At 61.4% G+C, this 16,191-nt stretch overlaps 6 protein-coding genes across 6 annotated transcripts; 4 read left to right on the top strand and 2 right to left on the bottom strand.

Annotated features, from left to right (window-relative positions):
- Positions 1 to 497: 497 nt before the first annotated feature.
- Positions 498 to 2,694, top strand: PLICBS_009923 (uncharacterized protein; the record flags this gene model as incomplete). The annotated part of the gene is made up of 6 exons (XM_065601750.1): positions 498 to 732; positions 796 to 875; positions 942 to 1,228; positions 1,276 to 1,593; positions 1,651 to 1,700; positions 1,859 to 2,694. 6 exons carry the CDS (start codon positions 498 to 500, stop codon positions 2,692 to 2,694), a joined length of 1,806 nt encoding a protein of 601 aa, XP_065457822.1.
- Positions 2,695 to 3,489: 795 nt separating this feature from the next.
- Positions 3,490 to 3,967, bottom strand: PLICBS_009922 (uncharacterized protein; the record flags this gene model as incomplete). Its single annotated transcript, XM_018328062.1, has 2 exons — positions 3,490 to 3,906; positions 3,965 to 3,967. 2 exons carry the CDS (start codon positions 3,965 to 3,967, stop codon positions 3,490 to 3,492), a joined length of 420 nt encoding a protein of 139 aa, XP_018173295.1.
- A 474-nt stretch (positions 3,968 to 4,441) lies between these two features.
- Positions 4,442 to 5,441, top strand: PLICBS_009921 (uncharacterized protein; the record flags this gene model as incomplete). Its single annotated transcript, XM_018328063.1, has 2 exons — positions 4,442 to 4,937; positions 5,224 to 5,441. 2 exons carry the CDS (start codon positions 4,442 to 4,444, stop codon positions 5,439 to 5,441), a joined length of 714 nt encoding a protein of 237 aa, XP_018173296.1.
- A 2,415-nt stretch (positions 5,442 to 7,856) lies between these two features.
- PLICBS_009920 (proline dehydrogenase) lies at positions 7,857 to 9,323 on the top strand (the record flags this gene model as incomplete). The annotated part of the gene is made up of 2 exons (XM_018328064.2): positions 7,857 to 8,449; positions 8,528 to 9,323. The coding sequence occupies 2 exons, from the start codon at positions 7,857 to 7,859 to the stop codon at positions 9,321 to 9,323; spliced, it is 1,389 nt and encodes a 462-aa protein (XP_018173297.1).
- A 267-nt stretch (positions 9,324 to 9,590) lies between these two features.
- PLICBS_009919 (uncharacterized protein) lies at positions 9,591 to 10,307 on the bottom strand (the record flags this gene model as incomplete). The annotated part of the gene is made up of 3 exons (XM_065601749.1): positions 9,591 to 9,908; positions 9,965 to 10,087; positions 10,155 to 10,307. The coding sequence occupies 3 exons, from the start codon at positions 10,305 to 10,307 to the stop codon at positions 9,591 to 9,593; spliced, it is 594 nt and encodes a 197-aa protein (XP_065457821.1).
- Positions 10,308 to 12,054: 1,747 nt separating this feature from the next.
- On the top strand, positions 12,055 to 15,633 carry PLICBS_009918 (uncharacterized protein; the record flags this gene model as incomplete). Its single annotated transcript, XM_018328066.2, has 4 exons — positions 12,055 to 12,993; positions 13,081 to 13,788; positions 13,842 to 14,910; positions 14,963 to 15,633. The coding sequence occupies 4 exons, from the start codon at positions 12,055 to 12,057 to the stop codon at positions 15,631 to 15,633; spliced, it is 3,387 nt and encodes a 1,128-aa protein (XP_018173299.2).
- Between the last annotated feature and the right edge of the window lie 558 nt (positions 15,634 to 16,191).

The raw sequence follows: 16,191 nt of genomic DNA, 5'->3' as shown, positions 1-16,191 counted from the left end.
AAGTCAAAAGCAAACATGGAGTGATGTACTTCGTAGATTGGTGGAGTACGTACAAGTCCTTCAACAGCCTCCGAGGCCGACTCTTGTTCCCACCAATACAGCGGGTGCATCACTTGGCCCTGCAGGACACATGCAAGCCGCAAGTGCCCCATGCACAGGGGCAAACTCACAGCTGCGGGGCGCGGGGGCAGGCCGATTGTTGCCGCATCATAGTCCCCACATCACGGCCAAGTACCCCGAATGCCCGAGCACAAGGCGGGGATGTACAGTAGACGTGACGAGAAGAATGGCCAGTCACTCAGTTATCGCATCCCACAACTCATTGTGGGCTCAGCCTATGTTGGCAGAACCGTGGGGACGAATCGTGGAGACCCGATGCTTGGGCACCACCACGCCGGGTGTCATTGATAGCTAGCTAAGTCGTTTTAAGCGACTAACTTACAATTGAGCATCGCGTCTCACATTCGCTTTCTTGACTTCATGCAGGTAATGTCGCCATGGCGTCGTCCAGCCTCAATCATGACGAGACCACCGACGTTGTGATCTGTGGATGCGGTCCTACGGGTGCCATGCTGTCTGCCTATCTGGGCCGCGCAAACATCGCCAATATCGTTCTCGAGAAAGAGCCAGACATCACGACCGACCCGCGCGGCATTGCACTGGACGAAGATGGAATTCGCTTCTTGCAGGGCTTGGGGCTGTACGAGCACGTCTTCTCCGACATTGGCACCTGTTAGTGTTCAGCATGCAAGGACGACACATGCCATCTTGGGTTCTAAGCATTGTATTCTGCAGGTATCCCGAAGGTGCGCTTCGTTAGCGGTGTGCATAATGATCTGAACAAGCAGCCATTTCTCAACTTTGACATTAGCTCTGTGAGTTGTGACCCTGGCTCCGTATGTGTCGGCCTACAACATTAACAACACCCCGTGCTCGATTAGACGGCTGGCCACACCGGGCACGTTGCCATGCTGTCCCACAAACAGCCAGCCCTGGAGGAGCGCCTTCGCTCCAAGATCCGTGAGGCAAGCAGTTGCGAGCTGCGAAGTGGCTGCACTGTAACATCCATATCAGAAGACGACGAATGGGTGTATACGAGATACCTGGGCGCCAATGGAGTCGAGCGATGCATCCGCTCACGTTTCTTGGTTGGCGCCGACGGAAAGACTGGCTTCACGCGAAAGCAGTACCTGGAGCCGAGAGGCGTTCACATGCAGTGGGCAGAAAAGTGCGTTCCATGCGGCTGTCCCCAGACTGCCGCTAACCTAATCGTAGAATGCGGTATCAAGAGACGTGGGTTGCGTTGAACTGGAAGCTCAGTCTGCCGACGCCAAAGACGCATCCGTCTTTTCCCCTTTGGAAGCTGGGCTACTCCTCCGAGGACGTCTTTGACCTCTTCTTCCCACTCGACTTCCGGTTCCTCTGCAATCCGCAGCGCCCAGCGGTGTGCGGTCGGTTTGGGCCACCATCCGACCGGCTCTGGCGCTTCGAGTTCCTCGTCAACGCTGGCGAAAGCGATGCGGAAATGGCGACGCCAGCCATGATTCGCAAAGTCGTGTATCCTTATCTCAGGCACCCTGGGGCACGTTACGGGTGCGTGCGCTGAGGGAGGCACTGGGGTGGTGGTACAGCTGTGCTGACGCTGTGCAGGTTACCCGACCCTGTCGAGTTCCCGCATGACTGCATCGAGGTGCTCCGCTGTCGGCCGTTTCGCTTCTCAGCGCGGAGTTGTGACAGGTGGGCTCTTGGACGGGTCATACTCTGTGGCGATGCCGCGCACGTCTTCCCGCCATGTAGGTGCCGCATAACTCTGTCGTCGATGGCGGTTCGAGCCGAGGCTAACCACGTAAACTCGCAGTCGGTGGACAGGGCATTGCATCCGGGTTTCGCGACGCCATCTCCTTGAACTGGCGCCTGGCTGTCGCCTGTAGATCACAAGCGGCGAACCACGAGCAACTCTTCACCGGGTGGTTCCTGGAGCGCAAACAGCAGCTGGAGAGCTCCCTGGCCACCACGATCCGCAACGGTGACATGGTCAACAGCCGGAACCCATTCAAGATTTTCGTCCGCGACTGGACGTTGTGGTTCCTGCAGCTGCTTCCCGGCTGGAAGAGCTGGCTTGAGCTGGGTCCGCGGATCGATGGGCCGACGACGTACAAGTACGAACCAGGCATGGCCTTTATTCCTGAGCTGGGAGGCGGCGTCCTTTTCTCACAGACATACTGCGTGGCGCTCGGGGGCCAGGCAGAGGTCCCTCGTGTCCAATTTTCTGACGACGCGATTTTCGCGAAGACGAAGGAGAGCCCCTTCCAAATTGTCGTCCTTCTCGACAATCTGGATGAATTGCAGGCTGCAAGGCAAGAGCTCAAAGTTCTGGACGGCGCGTCCTCCGAGAGCCTCTCAGTCCGCGAGGCAACGTTCTTTGTCCCTCGCTTGCCAGTCTCAGCTCATCAGCAAAAGCAACCCTCCGAACTCGACGGGGTCTACCGCGCGGCTTCGGCCGAAGAGTTTGCGGCATCTAGTCTCTGCAAGGGGCGTCCCGCACCTCGGGGGTACCATGAGGACGACCTGTGGAAGAGCGCCAAGGGTCGGAGATTTGTCATTGTGAGACCTGACAGGTTCATATTCGCAATGTGTGACGCGGGCTGCGAGCTGGAGCGGATTTGTAGCGGCCTGGCCAAACTTTCTCACTGACAAGGCAGAACAAAGACGCGTACTTCGCAGGGCTGAGGGTTTCTCCCGTGTATCTCATATTAAGACACGAGACAGCATCATGTCAATGCCCAGGGCTGCCTCTCTCGAAATCGCTTGACGTATGATGCCTAGCTATCACACTTGCATTCGGCCCTGTCCTCAGTTCGTGAAATGGTCCAAAGGAGATCAAATCGGGTCTGAACAGGCGGACTCACGTCGTCTCCAACCTTTCCACCCTTGTAAGACCCGACGTGAAATGCCTACCCTATACCATGTCAATTCTAGCGCGCTCTCACCTTGGCCATGTCATGACTGCCTTTGATGTCATTCAGAGGCGTGCATCGCGATCCAAGAATCCCCCAAGTTTGTCCGGACCGTTTCCTCCATCGTGTGGGTGATCCATGTCGGGGCCTTGGGAAGTGGATGGACCCCTAGCGAGATCGTGCGGGGCATGAGATCATCCATGATATCACGGCATTGCGCGACACTCACACCCAGGCGATTAGACTTTGTGAAGGTATGCATGTATTGAAGGGCTTCCTGCAATCGAGCGATTCGCTCGATTTGTCTTGTCGCCTTTATCGGACAGCCAGGATTTTAGGCTGGCTGCACCCCGTGTCGCCTTCCCGTCGCTACCCGCGGGGTGAGACATGGGGGGCGTTGTCGCCGCACTGGCTGGAGATAGCTTATCCCAGCGAGCCGTGGTGAGACGACGATATCGGCGCAGATCCCTTGATACGCCCTTGACGCCCAACAATGCCAATGTGATTCGCCACGAAATGCTTACGGCTCAGCTCAGCCGCCCTCTTCGTAAAGCTCATCGTCGACGCGTGGCCACTCCACCTCAAACTGAACATCGTCGTTATCGTCGTGATCAGCGCCGAGGACTGCAAATGCCACAACCGAGTTGTCCGCAAGGCCGCATTTGGTCGGCGTAAACTCTTCGTCGGCGCCGACCTTTAGCCGCTTCCATCCCCGGGACGGGTCGTTTGGCACGGAGAGCACGGCGTATGCCAGCTTCGCGTCGGCCGGGACCGGCGTCTGCTTGGGCGGCGCAACGGACGTGGTCAGGCCGGAGGGGTACCGCTCCTGCAGCACCTCGCGCAGCAGCTGTGTGACGTTGGACATGGGCTCCAGGGCGTCGACGAAGAGGTAGATGGTGTGGATGCCGTGCTTGAACCGCACCGACAGGTGAGCGTCGTCGACGGGGGCCTGGACCGCGACGTGAGCAACAGCGTCCAGCGGTATCACGGGTTTCAGCAATACAAACCATAGTAATCAGCGGCAGCCGACGGGCAAGGTGACGTGAAGACTTTGTGATGGTGAGGCGCTGACGCTGGGCATGAGATGTTTGGATGCGAGACGGCTCACGGCTCGCATGCGCGACATCACGTGCCAGCGCGTGGGTTAAAGGGACAGTGCGCTACACCGTGCGCCTCTATGAGAGCACGGTGCTGCGGAGGTCCGTCGCGACTGCTGCAGATTCGCCATTTCCCGCGCACACACCAAAGAGTCGGCCGCGCTCGTGAGCGGTTTTGACCACCAACCATCAGCAAACGTGTCGACCTTGCCGAAGCCCAGCAGCCGCTTCCTCACCCCCCGGCGCTGCCCGTACTACGTTTCGCATGCACCTGCACGTGCGGCTGCCTCTGCTGCGAGCGCATTCCTGTGGCAGGCCGACATTGACGAGACTTGTGTCTCTAAGCGCCGACGCAAGGCCAGCAGCACGATGATCGAAAACTCCACAATGGCGTCCTCGAACGACGGGATTGCGAGCCGCCGCCTACCTGCAGCTGACGACGCCGTCCTTCGGAGGGCAGCCCTCCCGGGCCAGCCATCGATGCCGCTCGAAGCCGAGCCGTCAAGCTCCCCCGCAGAGCCGTTCCCGCGCCTGTCCATGTCGACACCGACACGCCTGCTGCTGGGATCCGTGTCGTCGGGCATCGTGGGATTCACACTGGGGGCCATGCAGGGCGGGCAGACGGCGCAGCTACGGTTCCGGGCGGAGCACGCCCACAAGATGCCCGACACGACGACCGGGTGGTACTTTTACCACAAGTCCAAAAACTACCACGCCATGCAGGGCGGCATCCGCGAGGGCTTCCGCATGGCGGCCAGGACGGGCCTCTGGAGCTTCGTCGCGCTGGGGCTCGAGAGCACGGTGGATCGATACCGCGGGTGCAGCGACATGTTCTCGACGACGGTCGCGACGCTTACCGTTGCTGGCGCGTTTTCGTTGTGGCGTGAGTGCTTCCCCATCTTCCTCAGAGACATCCTGGCTGCGCGACCGTCACGATGCGCACCGCGCGCACTGTCCATCCATCCGCCCCATACCTCGCCTCGTCTCGGCTCCTGCTGCGAGGGCAGCATGATGTGATGACCAGCAACGTGGATTGCGTCTGGAGATATGGGGACGAGAACAGAGACGAGGGGGGGATGGAATGGCCAGCGTCGGATGCTTATTACGTGTGGGGAAAGTCAAAAACAATTGCTAACTGGCGCGCCGACCGTCGGCCGCACCGACCACAGACCGATTCTCGCTCTCGACTGCCGCGCGGACGGCCAAGCTGGGGCTGCTGTTTGGGCTCGCATATGGGGGTGTCCAGGACCTGGTCGGCTTAGCCCGCGGCAGACCGATTGGGTACGTCGAGATTGTCCGACGCCGGTTTGGGGCTGCGTCGCACAACAACAAGGACGAGCCTGCAGGACGAGGCGGCGACGACGGGGAGCGGGCCGGGCTGGCGTGAGCCCGGTCCGTTGTTTGCATCGACGACGAGCGAACTTGGCCGCGGGTGGGGAAGCCGGGATATTTTTTTTTCGCATCACGATGGCTTCCTCCACCCAGCCCAGTCCAGCCCAACACGACTCAAACGCCGATGCCATGCGTTGCGAGGTCGGCGGCCGCGTCGGACGATTCGGGAGTGGCTGGTGGCCCCGACGGTGGGATGGGCCACCTCACCTTGTTGACCTGGTCGGGGTCAGGTCAGCTGGTCCGCCACCCACCACGGCTACCGCACCATCACATCACATTACGGAGTGCATTACATTACATTACATTACATTGCGCCGCGAGACACCCACACTCGCGGCACGCGTCCAGCCGGCATCACGATGACAACGATGGAGGCGACACTCGACGACGGACGGCGATGACGGGGGGAGCCAGCGCACGACCCGTGGGCGCAGGCAGGCAGGCAGCCGCAGACGGACGTCCGGTCACCGGTGGCCGTATCTGGCTACCGTACCTTTTTTATCGTGCAGGTCCGGGGGGGGGGATGGTCGCGGCACCCCTGCGGTGCAGTGCGGTGCGACACTACACCGGTCCCGTCAGCCCCGGGGGTCGCAAGATGGCCCAGCATCCCAGCCCAGATGCCCAGCCAAGGGCGAAAGCGTCCGGGGCACTGCCGTATCGGAGGCATTCCAGCACGACAGAAAGCGATAGCACGGCGGGGCGCTGATTGGGCAATGGAGACGCTGCGGCTACTCGCGGGCATCGCTAATGCAGCAAGCGGGGAGCCACGTGACGCCGCACCGCCCGAAGTGGCAATCGCATGCTGCAGGGGCACGTCTGACTGGCTGTTTGGGGGCGAGACGGGCGCGCCGGGCAGAGCTGCCAGACCCTTGGGATCGAGCCCGGCGGGTGGGGACGCGGCATCGGTCGGCGCTGGCGTTGCGCGCGCGCGTGGGTCACAGATGGTCCCAGATGCTGGGTGGGACCGCAGGTTATCAATGGATCATGCCGCCGGTCGGAGGACACTCGGAGCACCATCTGGGACACGGCCAGTTTCTCTGACTGATTAGCCCCGAGCGTGCTTCTGGTTTTGTTCTAGAGCACCAGGAGGGCCCCCCCCGTCGCTGCTCCTGCTATCGCCTTGAGCCGCGATGGAGCGAAACGGCCTGCCCACCCCGGGGAAGCCCTGCTCTTCCCTGCCGGGGTGTAATCAATGCCGTCTTGTCTCGTGGGGAGGGGGCGCCCGTGCAGTAATTGTAATACAGCCAGCCAGCCAGCCAGTCTCTCTCCCACTGTCTCTTGTCTCTCGCCCTCTCGTCGATAACACGCCACCCGCGCCGCGCCACGCAAGGCACCGCACCGCACCGCACCTCCCGGCCGGTCCAGGCAATGCAGGCCATGTGACCCGTGCTTGACACATCGCCTCCTCCCTTCCCCTTCCCTTTCCCTTGCCCATGCCCGCGCCCGCCCGCCGCCCTGGCTGGTCCCCCGGTCCCCGGAACTGGGACCCCCGTTTCGCTCGTTCGTGCGTGCGTGCGTTCGTGCGTGCGCTCGCCTCTGGGACCACCACCGTTTACCATTCGCACGCCCCCGTCCCCATCCCACACATCCCGTGGTCAATGACCCATCCCCCATCCCCCATTCCCCGTTTCCCATCGTGCCGCGCTGTGCCGTTCGTGTTGGTGTTTGTAGTATCTGTGACTGCCCGACCCCCCCCCCTTCCTCCCATCGGCGAGCTCGGCCATCGCGGAGATATAAGACGAAGCCCACCCGCTCGCCACCCAACAAGTCCCCCTCCTCTTTCGTTCTGCTCCCATGACCTTTGTATCTCTCGCTCTTCCAAGACCCATACCAGGTTTGCAAAAGCCCGAGACTACAAAAAGCGCCAACCGAGGATCGCACGCGGGAAGGAACTCTGGGTGGTTTCTCTCTCTGCATGTCATATCAAAGCCAAAAAGGCTCTTCTTAATATAAACACGCGATTCATAGCGTTGCTGTGAATACGTCTGGCCTTTCTTCCTCCTCTCATCTCTCTTCCATCCCACCCACCACCACCACACACACACACACACACCACGCTATCACACACCAGCACACACAGAGTTTGTCCCCCGCGCAAACTCTCAAGCACTCACACACACACACATCTCTTCCCACACACAAAGCACCAGAGACGCCCACTCCTGTCTCCCACATAGATAGACCTCTCTGTCTCTTCTAACCGCAGCTCTCTCAACAACCAAACCACACACAACTGCAACCACTCTTGGTCAAAGAAAACACAACAGCCGGCGTCGCACACACACACTCAGGCCTCGAGGCTGCAATGCGACCTCCCCCCTCCGTCCACCGACTCGTTCACGGGGCATCCCCCGCTCTCAACCGCAATCTCGCACTCCCGCCTGCCGTCGCGACACGATGCTTCGCCGTCATGATCGCCCACCGCCCGGCCGTCGGCGGCATCCCGTCCGGCCCTGAGCGTCGCCTCATCCACTCGTCGCACCGCAAGTCGTCCACCTTGCCCGCCGAGCTGCCTCCGGGCCCAGCTCTCCCCCCTCCGCAGCCCACTCTGGAGCCTTCGCGCGCGCCCCTCTCTCTCCTGCCCTTGAGCATGATCCTGCGCAGCCTCGGTACCACCCTCGTGTCGTCGTCGCCGCTGCTGCTGGCGCCCTCGCTGCGCATCATGGCGGTCCTCGCCCATTCGGCCAGCGCGCTGCTCAACCCGGACCGCAACCCACTGCTGCGCTTCTTCATCAAGCGTACCTTTTACGCCCAGTTCTGCGCTGGCGAGGACGGCGCCGAGGTCCGCGACACCATCGCCCGCCTCAAGGGCATCGGCTTCAACGGCGTCATTCTCGGCTATGCGAAGGAGGTCGTCCTGACCGACAAGCAGGCTGGCCAGCTCGAGGGCGCCAAGCTGGGCGAGGAGACTCAGACCGTCATCGACAACGAGATTGTCCCCTGGGCGGAAGGCACTCTTGAGACGGTGCGACTGGCGGAACCGGGCGACTTTGTCGCTCTCAAGTAAGTTGGGATCCCCTCGCGCTATATGTGCACCGCAGCGAGACGAGATGGGAGCATCGATACTAACGTTTGGTTAAGATTCACCGGTGCAGGACGCCTTGCCCTCCACCAGCTGTCCCACCGCCTCCCGGCGACGCCGTACCTCAGCAAGTCAATCGACTCCATCTGCCAGCTTGCCCACGAGCGTGGCGTGCGGCTGCTGTTCGACGCCGAGCAGGACCGCCTGCAGGATGGCATTGACGACTGGACCATGGAGTTTGCGCGCAAGTACAACACGACGCCAGGCCGCGCCACCATCTTCGGCACCTACCAGGCGTACAAGAAGTGCGCACCCGCCGTGCTGTCGCGCCACCTCACCGAAGCCCAGCAGGGCAACTTCACCCTCGGCGTCAAGCTCGTCCGCGGGGCCTACCTGGGTTCCGACCCGCGCGACCGCTTCTTCGACACCAAGGCCGACACTGACGCCTGCTACGACGGCATTGCCGCCAGCGTCCTCACCCGCCAGTGGAACGGCGTCCTCGAGGGCAAGGGCGAGTTCCCCGAGGCCAGCCTCGTCCTCGCCACCCACAACGCAGAGTCGGTCCGACGTGCCCGCGCCATCGTCGATGCCGGTGTCGCCAAGTCGGAAATTGCCTGCGCCCAGCTGCAGGGCATGGCCGATGAGATCAGCTGCGAGCTTGTCGACCTTGCCGGCCAGGGCACGGCGGTCCCCGTCTACAAGTATCTCGTCTGGGGCACCACGGGAGAGTGCATGAAGTACCTGCTGCGTCGCGCACAGGAGAACAAGGACGCCGTCGCGCGTACCCGGAGTGGCCGCGACGCCATGTGGGCCGAGGTCGTGCGCCGGGTCAGGAACACGTTCCGCTTTGCGTAAGCGATTCAGGAAGGTTTTGAGCGAGCGAGTCTTGAAGACTTGGCATTGAAAAGCGTGCGAAGAGCACTTGATTGATGATTGATAGCGACCTTGGAGTTTCGGGCACTTCTGCGTTTAGAGTTAATACAGAAGAATGACGGCGGTTGGGGCAAGATAGCATAGCATAATGAGCAAGACGACTTACGTTACTTTACTCCTTGGCGCCACATGGTAGTGTGAGACTGGTTTGCTCCGTTATTCATTGATTCATTTCACACTGCCCATGTATCATACGCCCCGAAGAGCCATGCCCCCGAGCACGAGCGTCTCCATCTCCGCCCGCCTCTCTTTGTCGTCCTTGATGGCGTCGAGCCAGTCGAGCCCGTTGAGCTTGTAGTACTTGCGAACCTTGGCCAGGTCGGTTGCGGCGTCAATGTTTTCATCCGTAACGTCGACCGCGTGCCCTTGGACATTGTCTTTCAGGTGTTGCCATATTTGGTCCGCGGATGGTGGTTCGGGCCGGGACTCTGTGGGAAAGGTGACCTTGACGACGAGCAGGTCTCTGGTCGTGGGCGAGACACCGAAGCGACGGTATGCGTCGGCAATCTAGGAATTTTAGCGAGAGGCCGGGTACAGCTGTTATGCCGAGCGGCCAGGCTCACATTATTGGATGCGCTCAGGCAGGCGACAATTTCAGAGTGAACGTTGGGCGTCTTCAGGGCCCCGTTGGCGGCGGCAAGCGAGCTCTTGAAGACGGACGAGAGTAACTGACGTCGTGAGATAATCTAGAGGCAGCAGCGTGCGTGTCAGTGGGATCGTCTGATGGTGTAAGCGGGCTACGGCAGGACGCACCACGGACGCATCGATAAAGGCGTACTCAAAGTCTGCGTTGCGGGCGAGGAGCTGTTGGTGTAGCGCTGCGGCGTTTTCGACGTCGCGGAACAGGGCGACATGGACAGCATGCGAGGCAGGGAGGTGCTCGAGAGCGACCGTCTCGAGGGCCATGACGCTGTGGACTGCTCGTCGGCGAGCAGGCGAGGCCTCAATTGAGTTTGCGGGCTGGGATCGGGCACGACGAGGCGACAATGATGGGATGAAGGTGAGGCGATGCGAGGAGGGGCTGCATTCGGCGACGGGATTGGCGATGGGAGACGCTGCCCCCACTTTCCATGTCGGGGCAGCAGACGCAGCCACTGAAGTCGCGCGCAGCTGGCACTTCCAGGTTTTGTGCTGCGCCTGGAGGCTACTGCAGGTGTACAGCCGCTGGACTCAAGGTTACTTCTCCGATGCTGCACGGCCCGGCACATGGCAAGGTTAAGCTCTGCATTGGCCTGCAAACCCAGGCACGCGATGTCACCGGCCTTTCCGAGCCGATCGTGGGCTCGTGAGCACGTCCTTGACACTGAGATATATTTCCCGGGCGCACCGCGACGTGCTTGGAAGAATCGGCCCTTCTCTGGCGTTGCCTGGCAGACGAGGGAACCATTGCACTTGAACTTGTTCTCCCCGAGACGAACGGGCTTTGACAGGCGTGTTTGGATACGCGAATAGTTTGTACTTTGCTCAGGGGCGCTATAGATGGATGTTTCAACGCCTCATGCCAGTAGACTACATACGTACTCGTTAGACGCCGGTGCTTGTGGATGACCACCATTGGTAAGAAAACGGATGGGATGTCGACCTGGCGAGGCGTGTTTCTGGCAGCTTGACAAGGCTCTCTGCCTTGGCAACTTTGTTCAGTTTGTGAGCAGCGTAGTCGAACATGGATCGTCAGTCGCTTTCGTCATCAGTCTAGTTTGTGAGTGCGTCACATATACAGGGACCTGGGGCCTCATGTCCACAACACATCGCGCTATCATCGTCAGGACTTGGGCACTCAATGACGCCGCGGCGTTGGTCGCTCTGCCCGTGAATTTCCTGACGGTATCGTGAAGACGTCACAGGACATCAATGCTGACCAGCAAGGACCACTTCTGTTACCGTAGCGCCAGCAATCACAACGAACCCGCCTCGTGGCATGTTCCATGAGCCCCAGCGATGACCAGGTGGCGCCCCCGTTCGACCTCGGAGACCGCGAACGGAAGCCTTCTGGAAGGACTGGATGCTTCTACGGTACAGGCACGAGATGCAGGGCGCAAACGTGTCAAACAGTCGCGGCGCCAAAGGGTCGTCGGGAGGCCCGAATTGCTTCTTTGTTGTGTTCGGCCGCACTGCGGGTGGCTTGGGGCTCTAGTGGTCGTCGAAAACCGAGACACGGGGTATATAAGCTTGCCCGGCCGGGACGAGATCATGTGTGACGTCTGTGGATGAGTATGCCGATCTCGCTGCGTCCAAGAGACATCGAAAAGGGGGAAGAAACTCCAAGGTGCTTTTTGCCTGCAATCGTCCAGCACAAGCACGCCCACGCATAGGTCGCAAGGGACAAGGTGCAAAACAGCGAATTCCAGGGTCCAGAGGCACACTGCCAACTGCCGACAGCCGCACCAGACGGACGTGTCCCGTTCAGCTGGCTGCCCCTGCGCCGGCCCCAGTCCGCGACTCCGCGCGCTTCAGTTGGCGCACAGCGGCCGCCTTCAGTGGCCGCGACCCCCGAAGCCCCCCACCTGCCAGTGGAGGCGGGCCCCCGGCCGTCAATCGCGCAGCGCTGGGGTGGGAATCGACAGCGAACCAACGGCCAATCACGACTGCCGGTTGGTCGGCTCAGCCCAGCCCAGGTCACTGTCAGGTCACCCTCGATTGGCCCCCCGGCGACATGATGGCGGGCACCACCACCACCACCACAACGGCCACCAACGCGGCCCAGCTGCGGCGGGCCAGCCAAGTGCCCACGCTGGACCTGGACCTGGACGCTGCCGACCTGAGCCTGTCCAGCTACCAGCAGCAGCGAGGCTCCGCGTCGTCTAACTCGTCGTCCTCGTCGTCGTCGCTGTTCGACCATCGCCATCCTCGTCACCAGCAACAGCACCCCCCGCCCTTTGCATGGGGCCTGCAGCACCACCGCATCGCCAGAGACTCGGCCGCATCGCACGCGCTGTCCCTGTCCCTGTCTCTGGCCGACATCACCGGCAAGCCGCCACCCGCGTGGCCAACGTCCGTGCCCGCGCCCGCGCCCGCGCCAACCTTGGGCTCCGTCGACCTCGACCTCGATCTTGACCTCGACGCCACGCCTCGCGTCGCCCCAACTGCACCCGCACCCGCATCCCCCTCCGTCTGCGTCTCCAGCGTCGCCGCCTCGCGCCGTTCCGCCTCGAGCATCGCCACGGGTCGCGGCGCCGGTCCCGCCGGCCGGAAGAAGCAGAGGAAGACCGGCAGCAACGCAAGCAGCAACACCGCCAGCGCCGCGAGCTCGCCGCCAAACTCGGCCTCCTCGTCCGTCTTCACCGCCGCCCGGAACACCTCCCCGCCTTCGCCTCCCTCATCCCGCAGTATCTCGCCGCGCGACAGCAGCACATCCAAGGCGAAGCCCGCCTCTGCGGCTGCCGCGGCGATGCCCGCCCGGCCCGCCAATTCCAACAAGCGGTCCGCCGACAGCGGCAGCGGCGACGAGGATGCTCAGCAGGCGCACAATGGCCTGGGCGCCGGCCGCCTGAAGCTGCCGCGGACCGACCGGGGACCCGAGGACTTTTCCTCCGTCGTCAAGAACCGCCTGCAGTCCTACACACGCACAGGACAGGCGTGTGACCGGTGCAAGGTAAGCCCGCTGTCCCCGGGCTCGCGAGGCTGGGCGCAGCCCCCCTGAACCTGTTCCACCCCCAGCTTGTTACTTACACGTGCATAGGTGCGCAAGATCCGCTGCGATGCCCTGCCCGAGGGCTGCTCCCATTGTATCAACCTGAATCTCGAGTGCTACGTCACCGATCGCGTCACCGGCCGCACAGAACGACGGGGCTACATGCAGGAGCTCGAGCGTGAGAAGAACGGCATGCTTGCCCATATCAGCGACCTGGAGAAACTGCTGCGCGACAAGGGCGTCGAAGTCAAGTCTTGGAGGGGCCCCTCCTGGGCACAGTACCCTTCCGAGTCATCTGGAGACGATGCGCCCCCGGCATCCGACGCCTGGTCACAGGTCGGCTCGCTATGGGTCAAGAACGGGGGAGCGACACCGAAACAGCAACAGCCAACGCCGGCCATCAACTTCCCTCGCAGCCAGTGGGAGGCGCGGCCAGACCAGGGCCACATCGGCGTCGGCCCCGACAACGCGCCCCTGAGCTCCATCCGTGGCACCAAGCTGTCAATCCTCGGCACCACCATTGATACGACATCGTTTGATCTCCCGGACATGGACGAGCCCGGGGAGGATTCTCAACCTTCGATGCCGCTTTACAACAAGTCGGTCCAGGCTTTCCTTAAGTCCTGCATGGGCATCAACCCGCAGCTGCACGTCGACTTGCCGTCACGTCAGGACGCCTTCATGTACACCGAGTGGTATTTCATGGCCGTGGGCCTTTTCCTGCCGGTCCTTCACCGGCCAACTTTCATGCGACTGGTCAGTCAAGCCGCAACCAAATATGATTGATGCATGTACTGACGCCTGACCAGTTGACACGATTATACGACGAGCCCAACTTCGAGCCATCGATCGCGGAGATCGTCATGGTGCACATGGTCATCGCGACAATGTACTTTCACTGCGGCGTGCGCAACGAGCCCGACCAGCGCAGCAACCTGAACGAACTTTCCAACAAGCACTACCATTTCGCATTGAGCAAGATTTACGACCTTTTGGGCAGCCAGGAGTTGGAGTCAGTCCAGGCGCTGGCCATGATTGCGTCGCACACGCGGGCTTTCCCCAAGCCGGGCTGCGGCTCCATCCTGGCGAGCATGTCTCTGCACCGGGCATTGGAACTGAACCTGCATCGCTCATCCAAGAAGCCCGGGGAGGGCACGGATCTGCATAACGAGATGCGTAAGCGCACTTGGTGGGTGATCTTGACGGTAGTCGTCGCAATCACCGGCAGGCGAGGCTCCCCGTTGCCAGTCAACGTACAAGACTTTGACATCGAGTTTCCGGAGCCGATCGCAGACGATCTCTTGAGCGACCAAGGCGTTGACACGTCGCGGTCGATTCCCTGCGCGTGGGAGGCTGGTCTCGCAGGGTTCAAGATTGTGCCAATCTTCATGGAAATGTACGCCAACATCTACAGTGTTCGGAGGGACCCGCAAAACTACGTCAACGTCGTCAAGGCGCTGGAGAAGCAGCTCGAAAATTGGGAGGCCGAGCTACCAGAGAGCTTGCGATTCAACGAGTCCGAGGGGCTGGAGAGCACGACCATCCCGGCCATTTACGCGCGCACATTTGCGCTCGAGCTGCGGCTTTGCCTTCGGCACCCGTCTGTGGCACTGACTACGGACAAGCAGATGATGGCGGACAACACGCGCATCTGCGACGAGACGGCCCGCGAGTTCCTCCGCTGCACGATGCAGCTGTACCGGACTAAGGCTCTGGACACAACGTGGTATCAGATGTCCGTCTATGGCGCATGCATCTTTTCGATGCTGGTCGCACATTGGGAGCGGCGCTTCGAGACTACGCCCCGCCAAGTTGCGACGCTGCGAGAGGAGATGCAGAGTTGGATGGTGATCCTCAGGGAGACGAGCTTGCTGCTAGGTAAGTATGCCTGCCCGATTTCAGTGAGGCGCGGCTAACATGGTGGTGGCAGGTTGCGGGCCGAGCATCAGCAACCAGATAGGGCAGATGATTGAGCGCACCATAGGATGGATAGAGCACGACATGCGGCAAAGGGAGCCTAAACAGCCCGTGCCGGCGCCGGCAGCGGCCCCCGTCAAGCAGGAGGAGCATCCGGCGTACCAGCCGACCCAGGCGTCGCCCATGCCGCAGGCACACGGCATCTCGAACGGCGCCGCCCAGAGCTACCAGGAGACTGGTCTCAACGGCCAGGCTTCATACGCGACGCTGGCCTACGCGGATGGCTCACAGGGAACGGGCGCCTCGTATCAGTCCGATCCGACCATGTTCTACGGCGCGGCCGCCACCGCCACGGGCGTTGCGGGCTCGTCTCCGTCGAACCCCCTCGCGGCGTTCGCATCCCAGGCAGCACAGCATGTGAGCACACCAACGCAGGCCAACCTCGTGTGGCAAGCAGGCCAGGGAAACCCCTGGCACGACTGGACTGCCGCCATCGCGGACAGCCAGGAGCGCTATAGCGCCAGCGCCCTCTTGACGCTGGGCAACGCGGCTAGGGGCTCGATGACATCGTCGTCGATGCTTACGGACGGCTCGGTGACGCAGACGGCGGCGGACATGGGAATGGTCCCGCCCGGCGGACAGTGGCCGTTGATTATGTTTGATCATACCCAGCAGCAGCAGTGAGGTTTGACACTGGGCGTTGAGGAGCGCGGTGTGGACGTGCATGGGAGATACCCAACGGGCGGCAGCGGCCACATCGGCATCATTTCACTTGTCTTGTTTGATACGGAAGGCCGGACACGCCTCATTGCCAGTTGGATATATGGCTATGATTCCGAGGCAGCTCGGCATTCGTGCATGCACTGCGGTGCATCTGTATTCGTTACTGTAACTAGACCTACTTTCGGCGCCTCGTGGAAGGAACACGGGCAAGATATATTGCCAGGCTCAGGCTTTCAATGAATAATGGTTCGATTCGGCAGGGAACGATGGCGGGCCGCAGTAGATTTTGTGACCCAATGGATCCAAGTCCATGGTAAACCTCGCAGCTGAGGGTTGCTCCCAAACCCTGTGCATGGCTCTCAGTGGATTGCGCGCCAGCTGGTGCTCAATGCTTGGGCCGCGTAGCGAGCGGTGTGCAGCAAGCTTAGTTAAGCCGAACTTTAGCCGACAGAAGCTACCTCCCAAAAGATGCGTCGTCGCGACCCGTTTGCCCACCTAGCCGCATTCACGCAACACACA

This window comes from Purpureocillium lilacinum (assembly GCF_023168085.1).
Source record: "Purpureocillium lilacinum CBS 284.36 DNA, scaffold_8, whole genome shotgun sequence".
Taxonomy (NCBI): domain Eukaryota; kingdom Fungi; phylum Ascomycota; class Sordariomycetes; order Hypocreales; family Ophiocordycipitaceae; genus Purpureocillium; species Purpureocillium lilacinum.
This window is presented reverse-complemented; position numbering and strand designations above follow the sequence as displayed.